At 40.6% G+C, this 18,471-nt stretch overlaps 1 protein-coding gene across 1 annotated transcript in view; it reads right to left on the reverse strand.

Moving 5' to 3' along the window:
- slc30a6 (solute carrier family 30 member 6) overlaps positions 1 to 15,155 on the reverse strand; it is a 74,663-nt gene extending 59,508 nt beyond the window's left edge. The window contains exons 1-4 of the mRNA XM_049600431.1: positions 14,959 to 15,155; positions 12,535 to 12,581; positions 10,823 to 10,909; positions 2,225 to 2,309 (exon numbers count right to left, since the gene is read on the reverse strand). Of these exons, the coding sequence (XP_049456388.1) occupies positions 2,225 to 2,309; positions 10,823 to 10,909; positions 12,535 to 12,581; positions 14,959 to 15,142 (403 nt within the window). The 5' untranslated portion in view covers positions 15,143 to 15,155. The remainder of the gene's footprint in view (positions 1 to 2,224; positions 2,310 to 10,822; positions 10,910 to 12,534; positions 12,582 to 14,958) is intronic.
- Between the last annotated feature and the right edge of the window lie 3,316 nt (positions 15,156 to 18,471).

Genomic DNA, 18,471 nt, shown 5'->3' on the forward strand with positions numbered 1-18,471 from the left:
AATGCTATTGTGTGGGGGCTTCACTGTCTCCACAATTTATTGTTTATCGGTGAAACTGAAGTAAATAATAGCTTTGTTTCCACTGAGAGGAAAGTGTTTTCAGCTTGTGAAAAAAAAGAGATCTGTGTCGGCGCAACGTGTAGTTAAATTTCTGAGAAGGTGCATGCCAGGCTACAGCGTAGGGTACACATCTATGCAGAGCTTACGCTGTAGGGACAGTGTCGATACACTGTAGTGTAGAATAGATCAGAGAATAGATTCTGTTTCTACTGTTAACCAGTTATATTTACGACACTTACTGTGGACCTGTTTATATTTCTGGCACTGTGTACATTATGTTTAGCAGAGTCTTGAGAATCCTTACCGTACGTTCAAACCAACAGTGACCAGAGCTTCCAAAATGGCGGAAGTAATTAATTTTCAATGAGAGTCTGGCGACTTCGGCGACCTGGTTGTCAGCTGCGTGTCTTGGGCGACCAAAGCGACGAGAGCGGGTCCGGAGGGGAGTTAAAACTCGTTTAACTTTATGGTAATGAGCTCTGACGCGGTTCGGCGACAACCAATCGGAATGCTGACGTGCTTCGATGAAGCGGGTCCCAAAGAACAAGCCATGTAACTGGTTCCTACAGCACACTTGCACCAACAATGGATATCAAGAAGTTTATTATTTGCGTTCGCGCCCACTCAGTCCTTTATAATATGTCGCTGTGCGATTACAGAGACCAAAATAAAAAGAATGAGGCTTGGGACCACGTAGCGGAGGTAGTTGGTTGGTCTGGTAGGTTTTAAAGTGTGTAATGTTAGTAATAGAGGAGAGAACTGCAGGCTAATGTCGCAAAAGGCACGCAAGTCTTCCGTGCTTGGTTTCTTTTTTCTGTCTTCATTGACCAAACATGACTTTCTGTAGGCCAACTATGAGCTTTTGACTGGACAACAGCAAGCAGCAACTACGCTGCTTTCAAGCCAGCAGTTCGCTTTGCGGCTCCTTTAAATTGACAAGCACAATCTAACGTTTGAATGATTCACGTGATGAGCCTCTAGAGCGACCAAAGCTACAACAAATATTTTTGACAGTCGTGCTTCTTGGGCGTCCACGAGAGACTTTGCCTCTTTGGAAGCTTTGTATTGCAACTGCTGCACAAAAATGTCCCTAAGGATTTTATCTTATCTTAAATCTGGCATCATATTTGACTTGGTATACTTCATGTTTCTTCTGTTAATGACAAAAAATTCAACAACAGCAGAAAGACATTCTGAAGCAGCCTGTGTGGTACAAGAAATGTATACTTTTCTATTAGTTTAGCCTTTCAGTGTGCCAACTACTGAAAAACCTTTAACATGATGAATAATTCTGATTTATTACAACTTGAGTCTTGGCCATCACAGGCTGAAGACAAATCAGTAGTTTATTCTTATTATCTAAACCACTTCTTTTGGAGGTTAAACTGAAAATGAGCACATCTGAAACATTGGTAAAAATCCCTCATTGTGTCACAGCTACATTAAGTACAGCAGGTCAAAACTGACGCAGACAGTATGTCTGTGAACTCTAACAATGGTTTGACCTGCCAGGCTTTGGTGAGGACAGGATTATTCTTATTAATAGAAACGATGAGCAACACACACTAGCAAACTAGAAATATCCTTTATACACCATCTCTAATTTGTTATTCTCCTGCTCTGCTGTGGCTGTGTTTATCTGAGGAGAGACAAAAGCCAAAAACCGTTCTTGTCAATATGACACATGTTCCCTGTATTGTAGCACCAGAGGGTAAATACAGACGCTGTGAAGGACTGTTTCTTCAACATGCCTTTTAAAGTGCCATATTTTGACTGAGGTGACCCCCCTACCCTCCAACACATACACCAGCAGCAGTAGTAACAGGATCAGTCTGAACCCCTGTGGTGAGACGACACTGCTAACACACTTCCTAAAGACTTGTTCAGTGGGTGGTTGAAGCTGCAACACACACACACACACACACACACACTTGCGCCTTCTGTGTGCGTGTGTTTAAGTGTCTAGCTGTCAATCTGTGTTTACTGTGTGTAGACAGGTATCTCCGCCTGTTAATGTCTGTGTCTGAGTCTCAAAGTGTGTGTTTTTCTGTGTACATCTGTCTCTGTGTGTCTGTGTGTCAGTTTGCATGTGTCTATCTGTCACTGTGTTTGTTTTATATGTGTGTTTGAGTGTGTGTATGAGTGTGTTCTGGTGTGTGCTCACCCATGCTGTTTGTAGAGCTGCACCACATCAGCAGACAGCCGGTACATAGCAGGTTGAGCGCCCCAAACAGCAGGATCCTCCACGACTGAAAACAACAACAAGAAAACACAAAAACTGTTTAAGAATAATAAGAACAGGAGCAGAGACGCTCAACGTTTGGTTCGATGTCCCATTGGTGTCATTTATTATGCACATGGGCTGATGGGAGATACAGTTGTTTTGTACATGACATATCAACAAAATCATGTCATACTCACTTCCGGACAGCTGAACTTTTATTTCACAGATAAGAAACAATAAATTGTGAAAACAATAAAGCCTTCACTAAAAAAGCATTTTAAATCTTGTCCTGGCTTCATATGAGCAGAGGAAATCTCTGCTCGTCACTAGGCTAATTTATACAATGTAAAATGCCATAGGCTTGTGCTAATAACAATAGCATGTTGTATTTCTTTGGAGAACGTGTTAAGTATTAAGACAGCTGTTTAGTCGGTGAACCTTGTGAGCTGTAATAGAGTCGAATTTTGTAACGTTACCTTTGTTAAATGTTGCTGTTGACCCTGGCTTCATGTGAGAAGAGGAAAAGTTGGCCACTAGGCTAATTTATACAATGTAAAAGACCATAGGCTTGTGCTAATTACGTTAGCATGTTATATTTGTGTGGGAAAACATGCCCAGTAAGCTGTGTGCACTACAAGAAAAAAGACCTGCAGTACAGAACAAGACAGCAAGACAGCTTTATATTTCCACTTTCGAACAATTTAAATTAAGTAATTTAGTGAGACCTTTACATGTCTTCCTAACATACAGTGGAGGAATGAACTCTGGCAGAAGGAACGTGACAAACTGTCCAAATATACTGCAAGCAACAACTTTCAGGGAGCCTATGGAGCCCTGAGCGAGCCTAAAGAACAGCTTGCTGTTGCAATGAAAATAGGCTGAAGGTGCATGAAGTTAGGACAAATTTAGGACCTCTTTACTGGGAACCACTCAGACAATTTGATCTGTGCCAGTTCACATCGTGTCCAGGTAGGAAAAAGTCTTACAGAAACTTGCAAGACAAATGAGAAAAAAGTCAAAGTCAAAATCAAAGCAGCAGAGGTTAAGATACCCTGGCTGGCTTTCAGTCCCTGTACAAGCACTGGATCCTACACTTCCCATGATGCACCTCAACAGCATCTTTCGTAACTACAGGTTGTAACAGTTTTTCTGTTGAATTTGTCCACAAGCCCAATCGTAGATGGCCGTGATGACATAAAGCTGCTCCAGAGCCACAGAAGATATTATACAACTGTTTTCTCCTGAACAGGGTTTCCCCAGCTGTCAGTCAGCATCCCGCAGCAGACACTCTGGCAGGTGACCAGCCGCCATCTAATCTAAATCCAAACCTACAAACCGACTGGGAGCTGCTGGGTTTTGGCTGCTGGATGCAGGGTGAGTTTCCTGCCCTGCGGTCAACCTGCTGTGTCGGCCGGGGGATTTGGGTGAATTGTCTGACTGAACGAGTCACTACAGTCTGAATCAGTTCATCACAGAAATACCAGCTGAGGGCAAGGTCACTGTCAGAGGACGAGAGAGCGGAAAACAGGCTTAGTACTGAGAAAGAGTAGCTCTGCTCGTCTGTAACATCTGTTGGTTTGATTATAACACATTATTAAGCTTTATACAAGCGATAAATCTATTTTAATCTATTTTAAGAAAGACTAGAGATGTTTTACATTTCAATACCTGGGTTCTAGAAATACATGTAAACCCTTTATATATTTAACAAGTCCTCCGACTTACATTACATATTAATCATTTGCCAGTGCCATCCAAAGTGACCCATATAACTTATACATAGTTTAAAAAAATGGTAGCTATCTTAATTAGTTACTGAATTAATGCACCATCTGATGAGCATGCTAAGTCAGTCCCTTCAGGATTTCCATTTGTGACCTCAAATGTTGGATTTCATGGCAGCGTTTCCAAAAAATTTCTATCAAACCAAATCTGTTGAACTCAAACTGCTTGTCTAGAGTAAAGGAACTGGTTTGAACATAATGTCGACGTGATGCTGTTTGGCTTGTAAACGTTTACTCAAAGTCAGGCAACTTCAACCACTTGGCAAAGGTTTGGAGAAGATTGTGGCCATGGCTAAAAGAACCCAACATTGGTCGGGGACAGGATGTAAACTGTGGTCTTTGTCCACCACAAACGCCTTCCTATGAGCCATCAAGGCCACCTTGCTTCCTCCTTTGCCTTTGAGAGACAGCAGTAATTACACACACACAACGACCACAAATCATTTGTCAAGAAGACATAAATATAGGTTGTTCAAGTTTGGACAAATGACCAATGAAAGGAGACCAGAGAGACCAGTTAAGCTTGCTCCATACAGTCTGTATCAGTGCCCATTCAACACTGGTGTTACTCCGTCTGCCTGGATGTAAATTCAGCAGAATTTTCAATGAACAAAATAAAAAATAAAAAAAAAACCTTGAGTCTAAAATCGCCCTCTGAGCAGAAAGAGAGAGTGCGTCTGTGTGTGTCAGAGGAAAGAGAAACAAGAAATGGAACAAGGGAACGTGTTTGTGTGTGTGTGTGTCCTGGCCTGTCACTTCGTGTTGGAGTCATATGCCGTGGTGGGGAGCGCCGAGTGCTGTGAAATCTACAATTACTGTGGTGTGCTGTGTTATGACAGCACTGGGGCGTCTGGTGACAGCACTAGCCAGCGACAGGCATGGGAGACCCACAGTGTGTGTGTGTGTGTGTGTGTGTGTGTGTGCGTGTGTGAGTGCATGCATGCGTGCATGTGTCCGTGTGTGCAAACAGAGAGACAGCACTTGGCCCAAAACATTCCCAACCCCCCTTCACGTACACATACACTGAGCGCCTGGAGGAGAGTGCACCAAAGTTCAATCCTGACACTCTGCTGCCCCCGTCTGTCCATCAGCGGCGTCGCCTGGCTGTCCGGTGGCATAACGGCATGCCAATGTATTGATATTATATGTGACACTGGAGTGACAGAGCTGCAGCGCCTGTACAGAGCCTCAGTCACCAGGTACTGTATTAAATAAAGGAGCCTCTGCTGACGCCAGGCCTGATTACATCATTGTTGAGCGCCGTGCCATGCTGCCGCATCATCAGGCAGCGCTGGGGAAATGTGTGTCATCATGGTGAGCAGAGGCGTGACTCATATTAGCCTCTGAAGAAGAGACGTAGAGCAAGGAGGAGAGGGCAGTTTTATCATAAGGGGCTGGGAGTATGTGCAAGAGGATTTGTGGGACTTTTTGGGCAAAGTGAAACCCGCAGCACGCCGCCATCACAACCCGCCACAGCTCGCTTGCAGTGGCACATCAACATCCTCCTCAAATTGGAGCCGTCGGGGCTCTGTGTCTCCAGGGTGGCCATGTTCTCCTCTCAAAATAAACCTACTTACATAATGAATCGGCGGCAGCAGCGGCGGCCTGCTAACGTGGACAGAGGAGTTTTCCGACTGGGTTGCCACAGCAGAAACGAGATGACGCCTGGTCCTCTCACTCTCCTGCCCTCCAGTCATGTCTTTCCTCTGCTGACGGCCTGATGTCCCTGTTCTAGTTTTATCAGGACATTTTGTAACTGCAACAGTGACTGATGAGCTCAAGCACCAATGTCCAGCACTGCAATCATGCACTGTACAACAGAAGTGATGAATAGAGTGCAACAGAATGAATTCATCTGATAAAAACTTGTCTCAGTAATTCACTTCTGCTTTACGTTATCTTCATATCCTGTATGAAACTCCATGTAGAAAAAAAACTGCAGAAAATTAAAGGACGATTCTACACATAACAGGCGGGTTTTCCAAGCTGTAAGAAGTCCTAACAGAAGTCTATCAACTTAAGCAGTTTCTAATGAAGAGATACAGCTGAGTTGCATCATGGGAAATGTAGGCTTGGTGCTTTTGGAGCTTCAGCTATACTAGGAACGATATGTCTGCTGCTGCTACTTCAGTTTCGACAGTGAAAACATGGGTGTGAGCTGCACAGACAACCTCTGCCCAGTTTTATCATGATTGATGAAGAATAAGTGGCACTAGGCTTTCATTATTTGCTCTGAATTTATTCTTAAAAAGCAGGGTTAGGGTTATGACTTGGTCTATATCAGTTTGGAGGGGGGTCACGTTGCATTTCAACACTGTAATCATAAAATCAGTGGATGTTTTAAGGATTCAGTGTGCTTAAAACAAACTAGGTCATTAAATGCGTGTCGTCGGACCATGTTCACAAAGGCTAAAGTCTATAACTGTTAAATATACCACACTTGCTGGTGAACAGCCTGCCATTATTTAGCATTTTCAGACCGGAGAAACTTTTTCATATTTCTATGAACCTCCCTTTTCATTACATACGAACCACAAGAACTAGGAACGACACCAGTTTTCAGAACGCCGTTGTGAGGGACTTTTTATAGCTCCTATTTCAGAGTACTTTTCCAGCACATGAGGAACCAGGGGTGGTCATTAGCCGTGTGAACAACAGAAAACACAAAAGAAAAACAACAGCTCGTAACTTAAAAAAATGGAAGAAAGCTTGGACAAATAGACTGGAAGCGAGGTACAGGCTCTCCTGGGCATAAATGCAACGTTAGAAGTATCAAAGATTTTGACTCGTCGGAGCAAAAGTGACATTGCTTTACCAACTGGCTGCTTACAGTACATCCATGATCTCCCAAATATTCTTTTTTGTGTCGGCCCGTCACGATATCACAATCTGCCGCCACGTATGATTTTCTACTGGAGCTGGACCCGTTAATAGGAGAGCTGTTGGAATATGTATACTGTTTAGTTATTCATTGCACCACAGTTGAAGAGTGCAGCACCTCCTCTGGGCAAAGACAGAACACCAGAATCAGTGAGACTGAAGCTTAACCGTTCATTGCGCTAGGTCTTAAGGTTTACTTTGACTCGCTACTGTAGCAGCTGCTCCTCTCACCCATCGATCTGATCAGCTTTGATCAGATCAACTGATCAATTATCCACCCCAACAACTCAAACTCCACAAACAGCTGAGAAGGTCATACAGAGTTCTTTCTGAATGTGCTGCGTTCATGGCCCGCAAAAACGTCAGTGTTCAAAGAGTGGACACAGAAGTAGACATTAAATTATCCATTTGGGATTCAGATGTTGGAAAGGTTTGTGAGGAGGGTGTTTCTAAGGCTCAATTCACTGTGCTTAAAGCCAAACTGAAGCCCTTGGTGTCTCATAATGCTTTAAATGCTGCTTCAGAGGCTTTTCAATCCAAGATAAAACCCTGAACACATCTAATATATTTGGCATAGATATGTGCAGATTTTAAGATATCGTCTATCTGTTAAACTCTGTATCAGCCTGTAAAAACTCCTGTATCAGTCAAACTGTGCCTGAAATCAGATGTCGACAAGAGACCTTTGTTTTTATATCACAACACCAAAGGTAACAGTAGACATGTGATGAGGGCGCTGAGGAGCTGAGGAAGCACATCTCAACTTTTGCTGGTTTGAACTATGTTTGGTCCCTAAGCCGTGTACGACACCATGTAATCCAATCCAAGGCTCTATGGGGAAGCAAGACCCCCTGCCAGTATGTGGTCAAAGTGGATTATACTACAATAACGCTGACACACACACACACATCCACACACACGCAAAACAATCTGTAATTTCTACATCCCTGTGTTGTTCCAAAGCATTTTTAGCTTAGACTCTACATCTGTCTCTGTTTTGCTGTGACACACTACTACTTTTTTCATGTACTCTAATTTTAGGGGAACACAATCACTCCAAGCATTAGAACTGAAGATGTTTTCTGAGTGGGAAATTAGGACAAACTCTATTGTTGTTCCCCAATTTCATAACAGTGAGTATGTGTTGTTGCTGAGGTGGAATATTTAGTGTATGTTTATAACAAAGATGAGAGCCTGCAGTAACACAAGTACCTTTCCTAGCTTTTAAATCCTCATTAAACACTGCATTAGAGCTGCCAGCCAGCCAAGCGCAAGTGGTCAACATGCTCAAAAAGGCAACATGAGCACGCTCTGGGTAATTTTAAGGGAAAATATAGTGTCCAAACAGAGAGCAACATACAGGCAAACAGGGCCTGAGTGGCTCTGAAGTGCAGAATGAATAAGCACAATATGCTGCTTTATTGCTGATAAAGGTCATAAGTGGGAGACATGTATAACCTTTGTTATGCTTTACCAGGAGACCTTGTAATATTAAGAATTCGACCCAAAATGAGGGTTTTGTGTTGCATTTGCACAGGAAGCAAATATTTCCTGCTTCACTGATTCAAGCTTTTCTAGCACTTGTTGAGCAGTTGGTCAGTTTGCACTAGGGCTGCCACGATCGACTAATCGCTGACTAATCGACTATCAAAATAATCGGTGACTATTTTAGTAGTCGACTAATCCGTTTGAGTCATTTTTCATAGAAAAGTACTATAAAAGTACCCTAAAATACTCCTATTGCAGCTTCTTATGTTCAAATCTTGGCAGCTTCACACACTCTCCCATGACGGTGAACAAAAACCCTTTGGCGTGAGTACGAAACAAGACATTAGATGACATAATTTTGGGGTTTGGGAGAGACAGACCGACATTTTTCAACATTTTAACACATTTTTCGATAAACCGATTAGTCGACTAATCGAAGAAATAATTGACAGGTTAGTCAACAATGAAAATAATCGTTAGCTGCAGCCCTAGTTTGCACCAAAAACAACACTATCAAATCATGAATAAGCTCTCAAATTTCACATTAAGATCTTATTTCCACTGTGCTCTAAATAAATACTGAGCCTAAAATGCAAGAATGATGTAAATAAATTGAGGAATCTTGGTGCAAAAATAAACAATCCAATGGCCCTGACGTTTGGTGGAACTTCTTTGCAGGTTTTGTGCCATTTTACAACAGCAATTATTATCTGTATCACGCATAAGCCTGGAGCAGATCATGCATTTGGTCATGTGTGGCCGTATCTGTGCTTATCTGCCTGTCCACAGCTAATCTCTCAAACTACTGGACCAATCAGCCTCATATTTAGTGTGCACATTGATGACTGTATGCTCACAGATCTCTCGTGGTTGCTGTGATTCACAATCATTGAAAAACCTGTTACATACCATCACTGACTGCTGACCTCTTACTCCTCTTAAACGGCAAATAGGGGCTGCAAGTGTTCCAGAAATCAGCCACAGTAAAACAACAAGCCTTGCCGTCTGTTACAGGCCACATTTTGGCCTTGGTTGTCTCAGCACTGACATCCGTACTAAAGTTTTGTCTCATTTTGACCCAGAGCATCTGCAGATTAATTCTATTCCCGACATGTTATGATCCACTGAAGTTCAGCACAATGAATAAGTCTTTTATGTTTCTTATCTTTGTCGCCATCTTGTCTATTAGAGAGCTAGGGCAATTCCCCTGGCTGTAGCTCACTGCATACCGGCTGCCATGGCTGCAACCGCATTTAAATTTGTCCTTCACACTGCGTCGGACCATGGTCATACCATACAAGGAGCATTTTACCTGCCAGATTTTGTAGACTTGGTCATTTGTCCTTGACAGTTGTGTTTCTACAATAAGTCAACAGGCAGTTAAATGTTTTCTTTGTGTTTGTTGTTGTTTTTTTTTTACTTTGTTGTGCATAAACCTACAAAGTTAATACGGCTAAAACTCCAGTTATGAACAACATGAATCAAAGATTTGTAGCAGTGTTTTATTTATCAAAAATACTTTCATCCTTATAATTGTATTGTATCTATATTTCACATAGTGTCTGTTAGCAGGAAACCTCGATGTGCTCTGTGAAACATGCCATGGCTCCATCAAAAATAGACAAGGTGTGTATTTTTACTAGTTTCTAGGATGCTTCCGGGACCTGCTGTGACGTGTCAGCCGGAATTACAAGAACAGTCTAGAGAGGTGGTGATCTGTTCGGGCGGCTGCCTGGTGGAGATCTGCACTCTACTGAGTGCACTTTTCTAGTTGTTATTGAAATATATTGTAACTGACATGAATCCAAGATGATCACGGCACATGTTTGATACTCAAAGTATGAATTTGGGTGGATAATTGCATTGAAGGGTTCATGTATTTTATTCTTCCTAGTTGAGCTTAAGTTCCAGCTCACCATTAAAAGCAGTGAAATAAAATACAACTGATGAAAAATGTCCCAAATGACAAATGAAGCTACAGTATCAGGCACAGTGGACCAGCAGTCAGCTCGATGCTGATGGTATTTTACTCTGAGGGCTTCATCCCTGCTGCTTTCACGGGAACATGGTGACCTGATAGGGAAACAGGATTACTGGAGGTGTTTGGGTCTGACTCTGTGTATGAGACACAGAATCTAACCAGCTTACAGCACAATGGGATTACAAAGTGAGGATTCTCCAGACGCTAACGACTAAGTGAAACCAAGGAGGATGATGATAACCAGGCGGATTTAGTGGGCTGATGATCAAAACAAATGAAGCCAAAAAATACCAGAGACGACACAAAGATCAGACTTGATTTCATCACACATACACACACACGCACAAACACACACGCACACACACACACACGCACACACACACACACACACACACAAACACTTACCCGTCTATCTGAGGTGACCAGTCTGAATTCTTGCTGGAATTTTCCAAAGATGGATCTGTGTGTCTTCCTGAATGGATGAATGGTGCCCTGCAAATTGAAATAAAATTAATAATAGTTAAGAAACTTTTAATGTAAGATTAAATTAATCTGCTCCAGGCTAAAATATGCAGTCAGAAATAATTCTGTAAAGTTGTCAGGAATGATATTTAGATTCATTTAAGTACAAACAGGTTCATTAAGTGGGTGATAGGAGAGCAGAGAAGGAGACAAAGCGTAACCTACACTGCCACCAAGTGGTGTGTCAGTGTATGACAATGACTTCAGCTAAATTAAATCCTACAGAGCAACTTTTTCTGACCAAAAGAGAAATTTTAGGGTGTAGATAACTGGAAAAGAAACATAAATAACTCTCTAGATGCTTTGCAGAGGATTTTTATTTTGAGGGATTCAAAAACCACACAGTCTCTTTACATGAGACAAACATTTTTTTTTAAAGATGTACAAGTATCTAAAACAGCAAGAAAGCTGTTAAATGAGCTTCAACTTTGCAGCATTTGATGGCTGATTAAAGTACAGGCATGAACTAAAGTAATCCATCTTTTTTAAACCCCCTTAAGACCAAACATAGCTTTAAATACAAGTGAAAAACTGGCAATGTCAAAAACAAATGTAAAATTCCAGACATTTTATGTTTATCATTTTTTACAAGCCCTGTAAATTGTTTTATTGTGTCACGCTATGACTGCAACAAAAGTGATTTTAAGTTCTTTAAACTAAACTTTCACAATTCCAGAAAGTCACATTTTTTGCAGAACTAAACTTATGACTCACGCGTTTCTTATAACCTGTTCTTAAAAGTTTTATATTGACCTAGAATGTCTTTAAAGAAAGATTAAAGACTATAGTCGCTGTAAACACAGAGTTGACTAACCTGTTGTAAACCCCCTCAGTAGTAAGCAGTGAGTTGTGTCTGAGTTTGCTCTTTCCTGACTTGTAAACTGCTAATTAATAATCAAATACAAAAAAATACAGTTTATCTTATGCGGATCAAACTGTGAAGACAAGAAACAAAAAAATGCCAAGCAAGCATCTTAATTTCGTTGTACACACAATTACAATAAAGGCTATTCTATTCTATTCTATTCTATTCTATTCTATTCTATTCTTAGACAGTGATATGAGATCAGAGCTGTGATTCTTCTTCTGATGATGATGATGATGTTGAAGATGAGATAATCACAGTAATATTGTGTGCAGGGTATTGGCACTAATGTTAGGATTAAATCAAATGTTTGGATTTAAAGACTTCTTCCCACAATCCTTGTGTGCCCAAGTAGAAGACTCAACTCTTAAAAGGAACATTTCAACAATTAGACCAAAACCTGTAACAAAACCAGAAGGATTAAAAGACACTGTCTTCCTCAACTAAAGCTATGCTGAACCTCCCTTCATTAGTCTTGCAAAAAATAAAGGAAGCTCCAGTCTAATAAGTAAAACTCCTTTCATCATTCATACTACTTCTACATAGACAGCTTCTCTCTGCTCAAATCACAGCCGCTGCAAACTGTATGGCTTTTGACTTTGTTTGCTGTGAATATGTTTGTGTACTACTAAGTGAGGAAAAAAGAAGATAATCATAATGCCAGAAACCCATCAAACTGATAGCCACTCAACGCCATGAAAATAAAAATAAAAAACCCAGAGAAACTCACCAAGACATACGTGTCATGCTCATGCTTCTTCCTGTGCAAGTGGACATCTGTGGAAGAATACAGACACCACTGTCAACATATGACAACAACAAACAACTTACAACTCTGGTCTTATTTTTGCCGTTTTGTGCATCATTTTTATAATAGCACTATGATCACATACATTATTAATTATCTGAGTAAACAGAGAAAACTAACTTCTCAGCTCTACTGTAACCCTTTTCTTTTTCTTATCTTTTAAAGCAGGGTTGTATGAGGTCATTATTTACAGTAAATTGTGGTTGGCACGCCCAAGTTTAGAGAAGCAGGCAGGTGTGCTGCCAATGCACTGCTGTGGACTGGGCAGCAGTGAAACATATTTTAGCCTCTTAAAAAAAAGGTCCCACATTTTAAGTGTACGCTATATTTAGTGCATTGTCACCGCTTCCCTGCCACAGACAGCCCTTCCTGATGAAGAAGCTGCTTCAGTTCCTCATTTATGCGCTTGTCAAAGCCATCAGGCTCCATTGACAAAAACGGTCATTTTCCCTCACTGAACACGGGAGCTGCCGGTTTACCGCTGTCTCAATCAGGTAGTTTGATTGTGTGACTATGATCTACTACTACGAGTGGCTCGTGCTCATGACAATGTGAGATGTAAACATTTATGGTGTCCTTCTCACTGAGCTGTAATATTAGCTAGCTCAGTGGTGCTAGGTGAATTAGTGGTAGATGCATGCTTTCTTCTGTGTTGCCATGAGGTTGGCAGGTGTGGTTCGATGGAAAGAAAATAGTTCCTAGTTGAAACTGTTAACAACAACACCTGTGGATTATATTGAGTAACTAGGTTGTGATTTCTGGAGACAGATATTGCTGTTGAGTTTTTTCACATTAATTTTTTGGTGTTTTCAGCACCACAAGCCATCTAGTTTCATTTTGTATGAGACAAGACAGATATCTCTACATCCAATATTTGTGACACACAGCAACTCACATCAAAAAGATTGATAAATAGCACAACAGGTAAAAGCAAAAATATGTACTTTGATTTTGGGGTGAACTTTACTTACCCAGCAGCACCTAAAGCTTTCCAAAGTTACTCAAGTTAATATCATGACATCAAATTCTCACATCGAAAAGCATGACAGCAATTTTTTTTTTCAATTAAAAAAATACCACTATGATTATTCAATTACCAAACAGCTGCGACTTCATTTTCTGTCGATCAACTAATAAACGAATTGTTGCAGATCTAAAATAAAGTAAGGGATGAACGATATTGGATTTTTTGCTGATATCTGATATGCTGATGTGTATCGACTCATTTGACAGATAGCCAATACCGATATATCCACTTTTTTCCCCCACCTCAGTTTAGTGCTCATCACATCTCTTCTGTAGTGGAATTAACATCATATTATGCATGCATACTCTGATCATGATAGCCTACCAGCAGATGGAGACATGATAGAATAGAATAGATAAATGCTTTTCTATGTATTTAATATTAATTTATTGTGCCAAATAATTAAAAGCATGTTGGGCCAATCTGATCTGATCATTTTAAAGCTTATAATGGCTGATACCAATGACGTGGTGGTACTACTGTGCATCCCTAAAGTGGGGCTGAGACTAATGATTACTGCCACTGTTGATTATTTTCTCAATTAAGAAATTCATCACTTTATGTGAGTATGTATGTTTTAAAATTGGAAAAAAAACAAAGCTCTATATATTCCCCAGAGCCCAAGGTGATGTCACCAAATGTTATGTTTAATCCAAAAACCAAAAATCCAAAAGCTATTCAGTTTAATATCATGGCATCAAAATCTGAAACCATGACATCAGCTTATTGTTCTTTTACCTTGCTTAAAAATGACTACTGAAATTAACAAATAGTTGCCAATTAATTTTGTGTCACACAATTCAATAATATAACATTATTCCGATTAGACCGTTGTGCATAATGAGTACTTGTGGTACTTTAAGTATATTTTGATGCAAATACTTTTATACTTTTATTGAAGCAAGGTTTGACCACAAGACTTTTATGTTACACTGAAGTACTGCTACATTTATTTAAGTAAAAACTCAGAGTGCTTCTTTCAGCACTGAGTTTTAACTGCCTTTTAACTTTTTGTGTCTATTAAAGCTGAATATAAGGGCTGTCTGACAGTAACACATCTTCACTGCTAGCTGGATTAGCGGCACACAAACGTCAGCTTCAACAGACAAGACACAGGGGCCCAAACGGATCATTAAACCGTCTTACCAGGGTTGTAAAAGACACCGTTAATGTGTGACCTGTCGTTATAGCCGGCTAACAACGGAATACACGTTAAAACCTCAGTAACGGTCACAGCTTTACCCAGAATCAGCTGTTAGCTTAAGTTAGACTACGTTTGACTACGTGTTGTTAGCCGTTAGCCTGCTAGCAAAACAAACCTGAGTCGTTGATGTTAATGACATCCACCGACACCATGTCAGGTTTATCCAGCGGCCCAACTTTCCTCTCGGTGACCCCGGACGGCACCACGTCCGGCTTCGGGCCGAACTTTCTGGGGTAAAAGTCCCCGGCATTGTGGTAAGACAGACCCGAAGACGTGGACATCATTCCGTCCATCGCCATTTCTGACTTCCTGTATTTCTTCTTCGTCTTTCTTCCGGCAGCCCAGGCACTGTTTGCTTTGCTGCCACCTACCGGTGTAGAAACGTCATTGCTACTTTTGTCCTCCAAGACCTACATCTTGTCATATACAGTAGATCTGTGGGTTTTTAATGCAAAAAAACATTTCATAGTTCCAGCTTCACAAATATAGTGTTGCTTTTCCTTTCATCAATTTGAATGTGTTTGTAAAGTTGAGGTCCATCAACCCCAAATGGATCTGCAACAATTTTGATAAGTGATTGGTTCTAGCTTCTTAAACATGAACATTTTTGCTTGTTTTCCTGGTCATTATAGTAAGACGTCAGCTTTGGCTGCTGGGAAATTGTCATGGACATGTTTCATTTTAATTAGGAAAATAAATGCAGATAAGTCAATAATGGAAATGCTCATTAGTTGAAGCTCTCCTCCTAGATCAAGCAAACATCAACGATAGCTCACAAGTGCAGCGTTCATCCAGTCAGGTGCAGGATGGGTTCATGTTCATATCGACTGACAGCCTACTGTCCCAAACACAGGCCACGGCAACACTAAAAAGAATTTAAATTGAACTATTTCACAGCTCAGGCAATATGCAAGTAAGCAAATGTTTAATCCAGTCCTCCAAGGATAACGTGGGCTGTTTTGGGGATTGCTGCAGCATGAAATGTCTGATTTCATGGCAGCCGTTCTGAAAAATTGCAATGCATGTTGCTATCTAAGTGTTTTTGAGAAAAGAAAGAAAGAGGTGCTGAGCAAATCAATATGCTGCACGCTGCTCTACAATGAAAAGAGATTTTACTTGTTTAAATAGTCAAATTTGCAGTAAAGTTGCAGTGATTGGACAAAATTCCAAGGTCGTGCGCAACTAACGGGAACTTGCTGAATTTGTGTTAATTATTGCCATGGCAACATCCTGGAAGGATTGCTAAATGTGTGCAACTGTTCAGAGAGCTTTGTTTCAAAAAGTATTCATGTAAAGTACAAGACAGAAAAGGAAGTGTGACAGACTGAGCCTGGAAATGTGTGTATCAGTTTATGTCTGAGGCCTCAAAGAACTCTGTGTGCAAATTTCGGTCAAAGTTGAGTATGTGTGCAGAATATGTAGTTGCTCATTTGTGCGGCAGTGAATGGAGATTTTTGTGTGCAACAGTGAGAGACGCCCCCGAGCTGAGTGGGGCCCCCGAATGGCCGACACTAAAATGTGTAGAAAGAAAGAGAGAGGATGAATGAGAGAGTGTGAGGAAGAGAGAAAGGAGTGACTGAAAGAGGCAAAGACGGAAAAGAGACACAAATTATGAAATTAGAATCTATAAAAGAACAAGAGCAAAGCCTGTTTTTGTTCTGTGGTGGTGCAGACTGCAGTCTAACAGCAAATATATTCTCTCCAGTCGTGAGAGACCACCTCTCAGGTCCTCTACAACAGGTCTTTGTGTCCCCAGAGTCAAGACTAAACATGGGGAAGCAGCATTTAGTTTTTATGTAACACATGTCTGGAACAAACTCCCAGAAAACTGCAGGTCTGCTGCAACTCTTAGGACGCATTCACACTGGCACTATTTGGTCTGCTTTAAACGAACCCTGGTCCGCTTCCACGGATAGTTCGGTTCGTTTGGAGTGGTGTGAACGCTCATTCGAACTTTGGTGAAGAACAAATGAGGGAACCCTGGTCCACTTGAAAACTGGGGATCTCGGTTCACTTGCAAGTGATTCCTGGTGCGGTTCACTTACAGTGGGAAATGCAAATGGACTATCCAGCGAACCAAAGAGAGGAAGTGATGTAGAGCACAGTGCAATATGGGCAGACCTGGAGTAGTGAGGAAATGCAGGTGCTTATTGACATATGGTCAGAGGACTATATACCTCAGTTGCTTTTGTCTACCCACAATTGATTTTCGTTTTCAGTCCTGGCCAATCGATGAGCCCGGTTTTCTTCCTCCTCATGGCTTTTTTTTCTTCCTGGTCAGTGGTCATTATGGGCAATACCCCCCCAAACGAGCAGCTGTTGTAACTGTGTGACATTGTCCAGGCGGTTTCGTCCGCTTTAAAAAGTGCAGTGTGAAAGAGAACCGAACCAAATGAAGGTGTGAAATTTTTCGACATTCCCTGTCCCACGGACTATCCTGGTGTGAGGAATATCTTTTGAATCAAGGCTGAAGACTTTTGTCTTTGCCACTGCCTTTTATTTATTATAACATATTCTATTGTTTTTTAACAACATGTAAACAGCTATACAGCATTACAAAAGACAAAGAAAAAATAGTATACATATGCACAAGTGTACACATGTACAGATACCTAAATACACATAGAACCTTTAAAGGAACAGGCAGCTGCAGAAGATAAAGTTTAAATCAGGGCCCAGCCTGTTGTGACTGGCTATAAGATGTAAAATATATATATATATATATATATATATATATATATATATATATATATATATATATATTGCTGCCTTTTATTAAATCAATTTTTTTTACACTGCACTGTAACTTTTATTCTCATATTTTATACCTGTCTTAATCTTGTTTTTTATTTTCTATCCTCATTAGTGACATTTTAAATTGTATTTAAATGTCATTTCATAATGGTTTCTTTTGCAATTTGTCTTGATGCTTCTGATGTTTGATGTAAAGCACTTGTAATTACCATGTTCCCAAAATGTGCCTTTAATGTTTAGGTGTCCACTTGTTTTTCCAACTGTTGTGGACCAAGCAGTCAAAGCACAAAAAAGATTTTACGAAACAAATAATTGAAGGTAATGAAATCAGAATTATAGGGCCCTTTAAAGAGGTCGACAAATTATAACTCTATTGAAAAATAAGGCTGATAAAAACTAGACATGAAGTCAACTAACAGACCTCACAGAACCAGACACTGGGGCAAGACATATACTGGCTGATCAGACCAACTTTAACACACAGGGGAAAAACTATATTCACAACAACTACAACTGATACAAAGAAATTTTGTCTTCTATGGCTCTGGAGGATGGTTTTCAAAAATGTGCATGTTATTTGCATTCATGCATTTGCATCATGGGAAATGTAGGATCCAGTGTTTTCCACACTAAAATCCAGGATACCTCAGTGTCTGTTGCTTCAGTTTTGACCATTTTTTGTCCTCTTTCCTGAAAGTTTCCCAATTTATAGAGTGCGCAGGTAAATCATTCAAGCACCCGTTAAAAGATGTGAGGTGTAGGTAAAAAATGTCATCTGAACCTTTTTTTTTGTTCTTTAAATATTATAAGGGCACACACTTACACAACAGGAAGACCTGCAGAAACAGAGGAACAAAAATCATTTTTCGGTTCA

This window comes from Epinephelus fuscoguttatus, linkage group LG16 (assembly GCF_011397635.1).
Source record: "Epinephelus fuscoguttatus linkage group LG16, E.fuscoguttatus.final_Chr_v1".
NCBI classification, from domain to species: Eukaryota; Metazoa; Chordata; class Actinopteri; order Perciformes; family Serranidae; genus Epinephelus; species Epinephelus fuscoguttatus.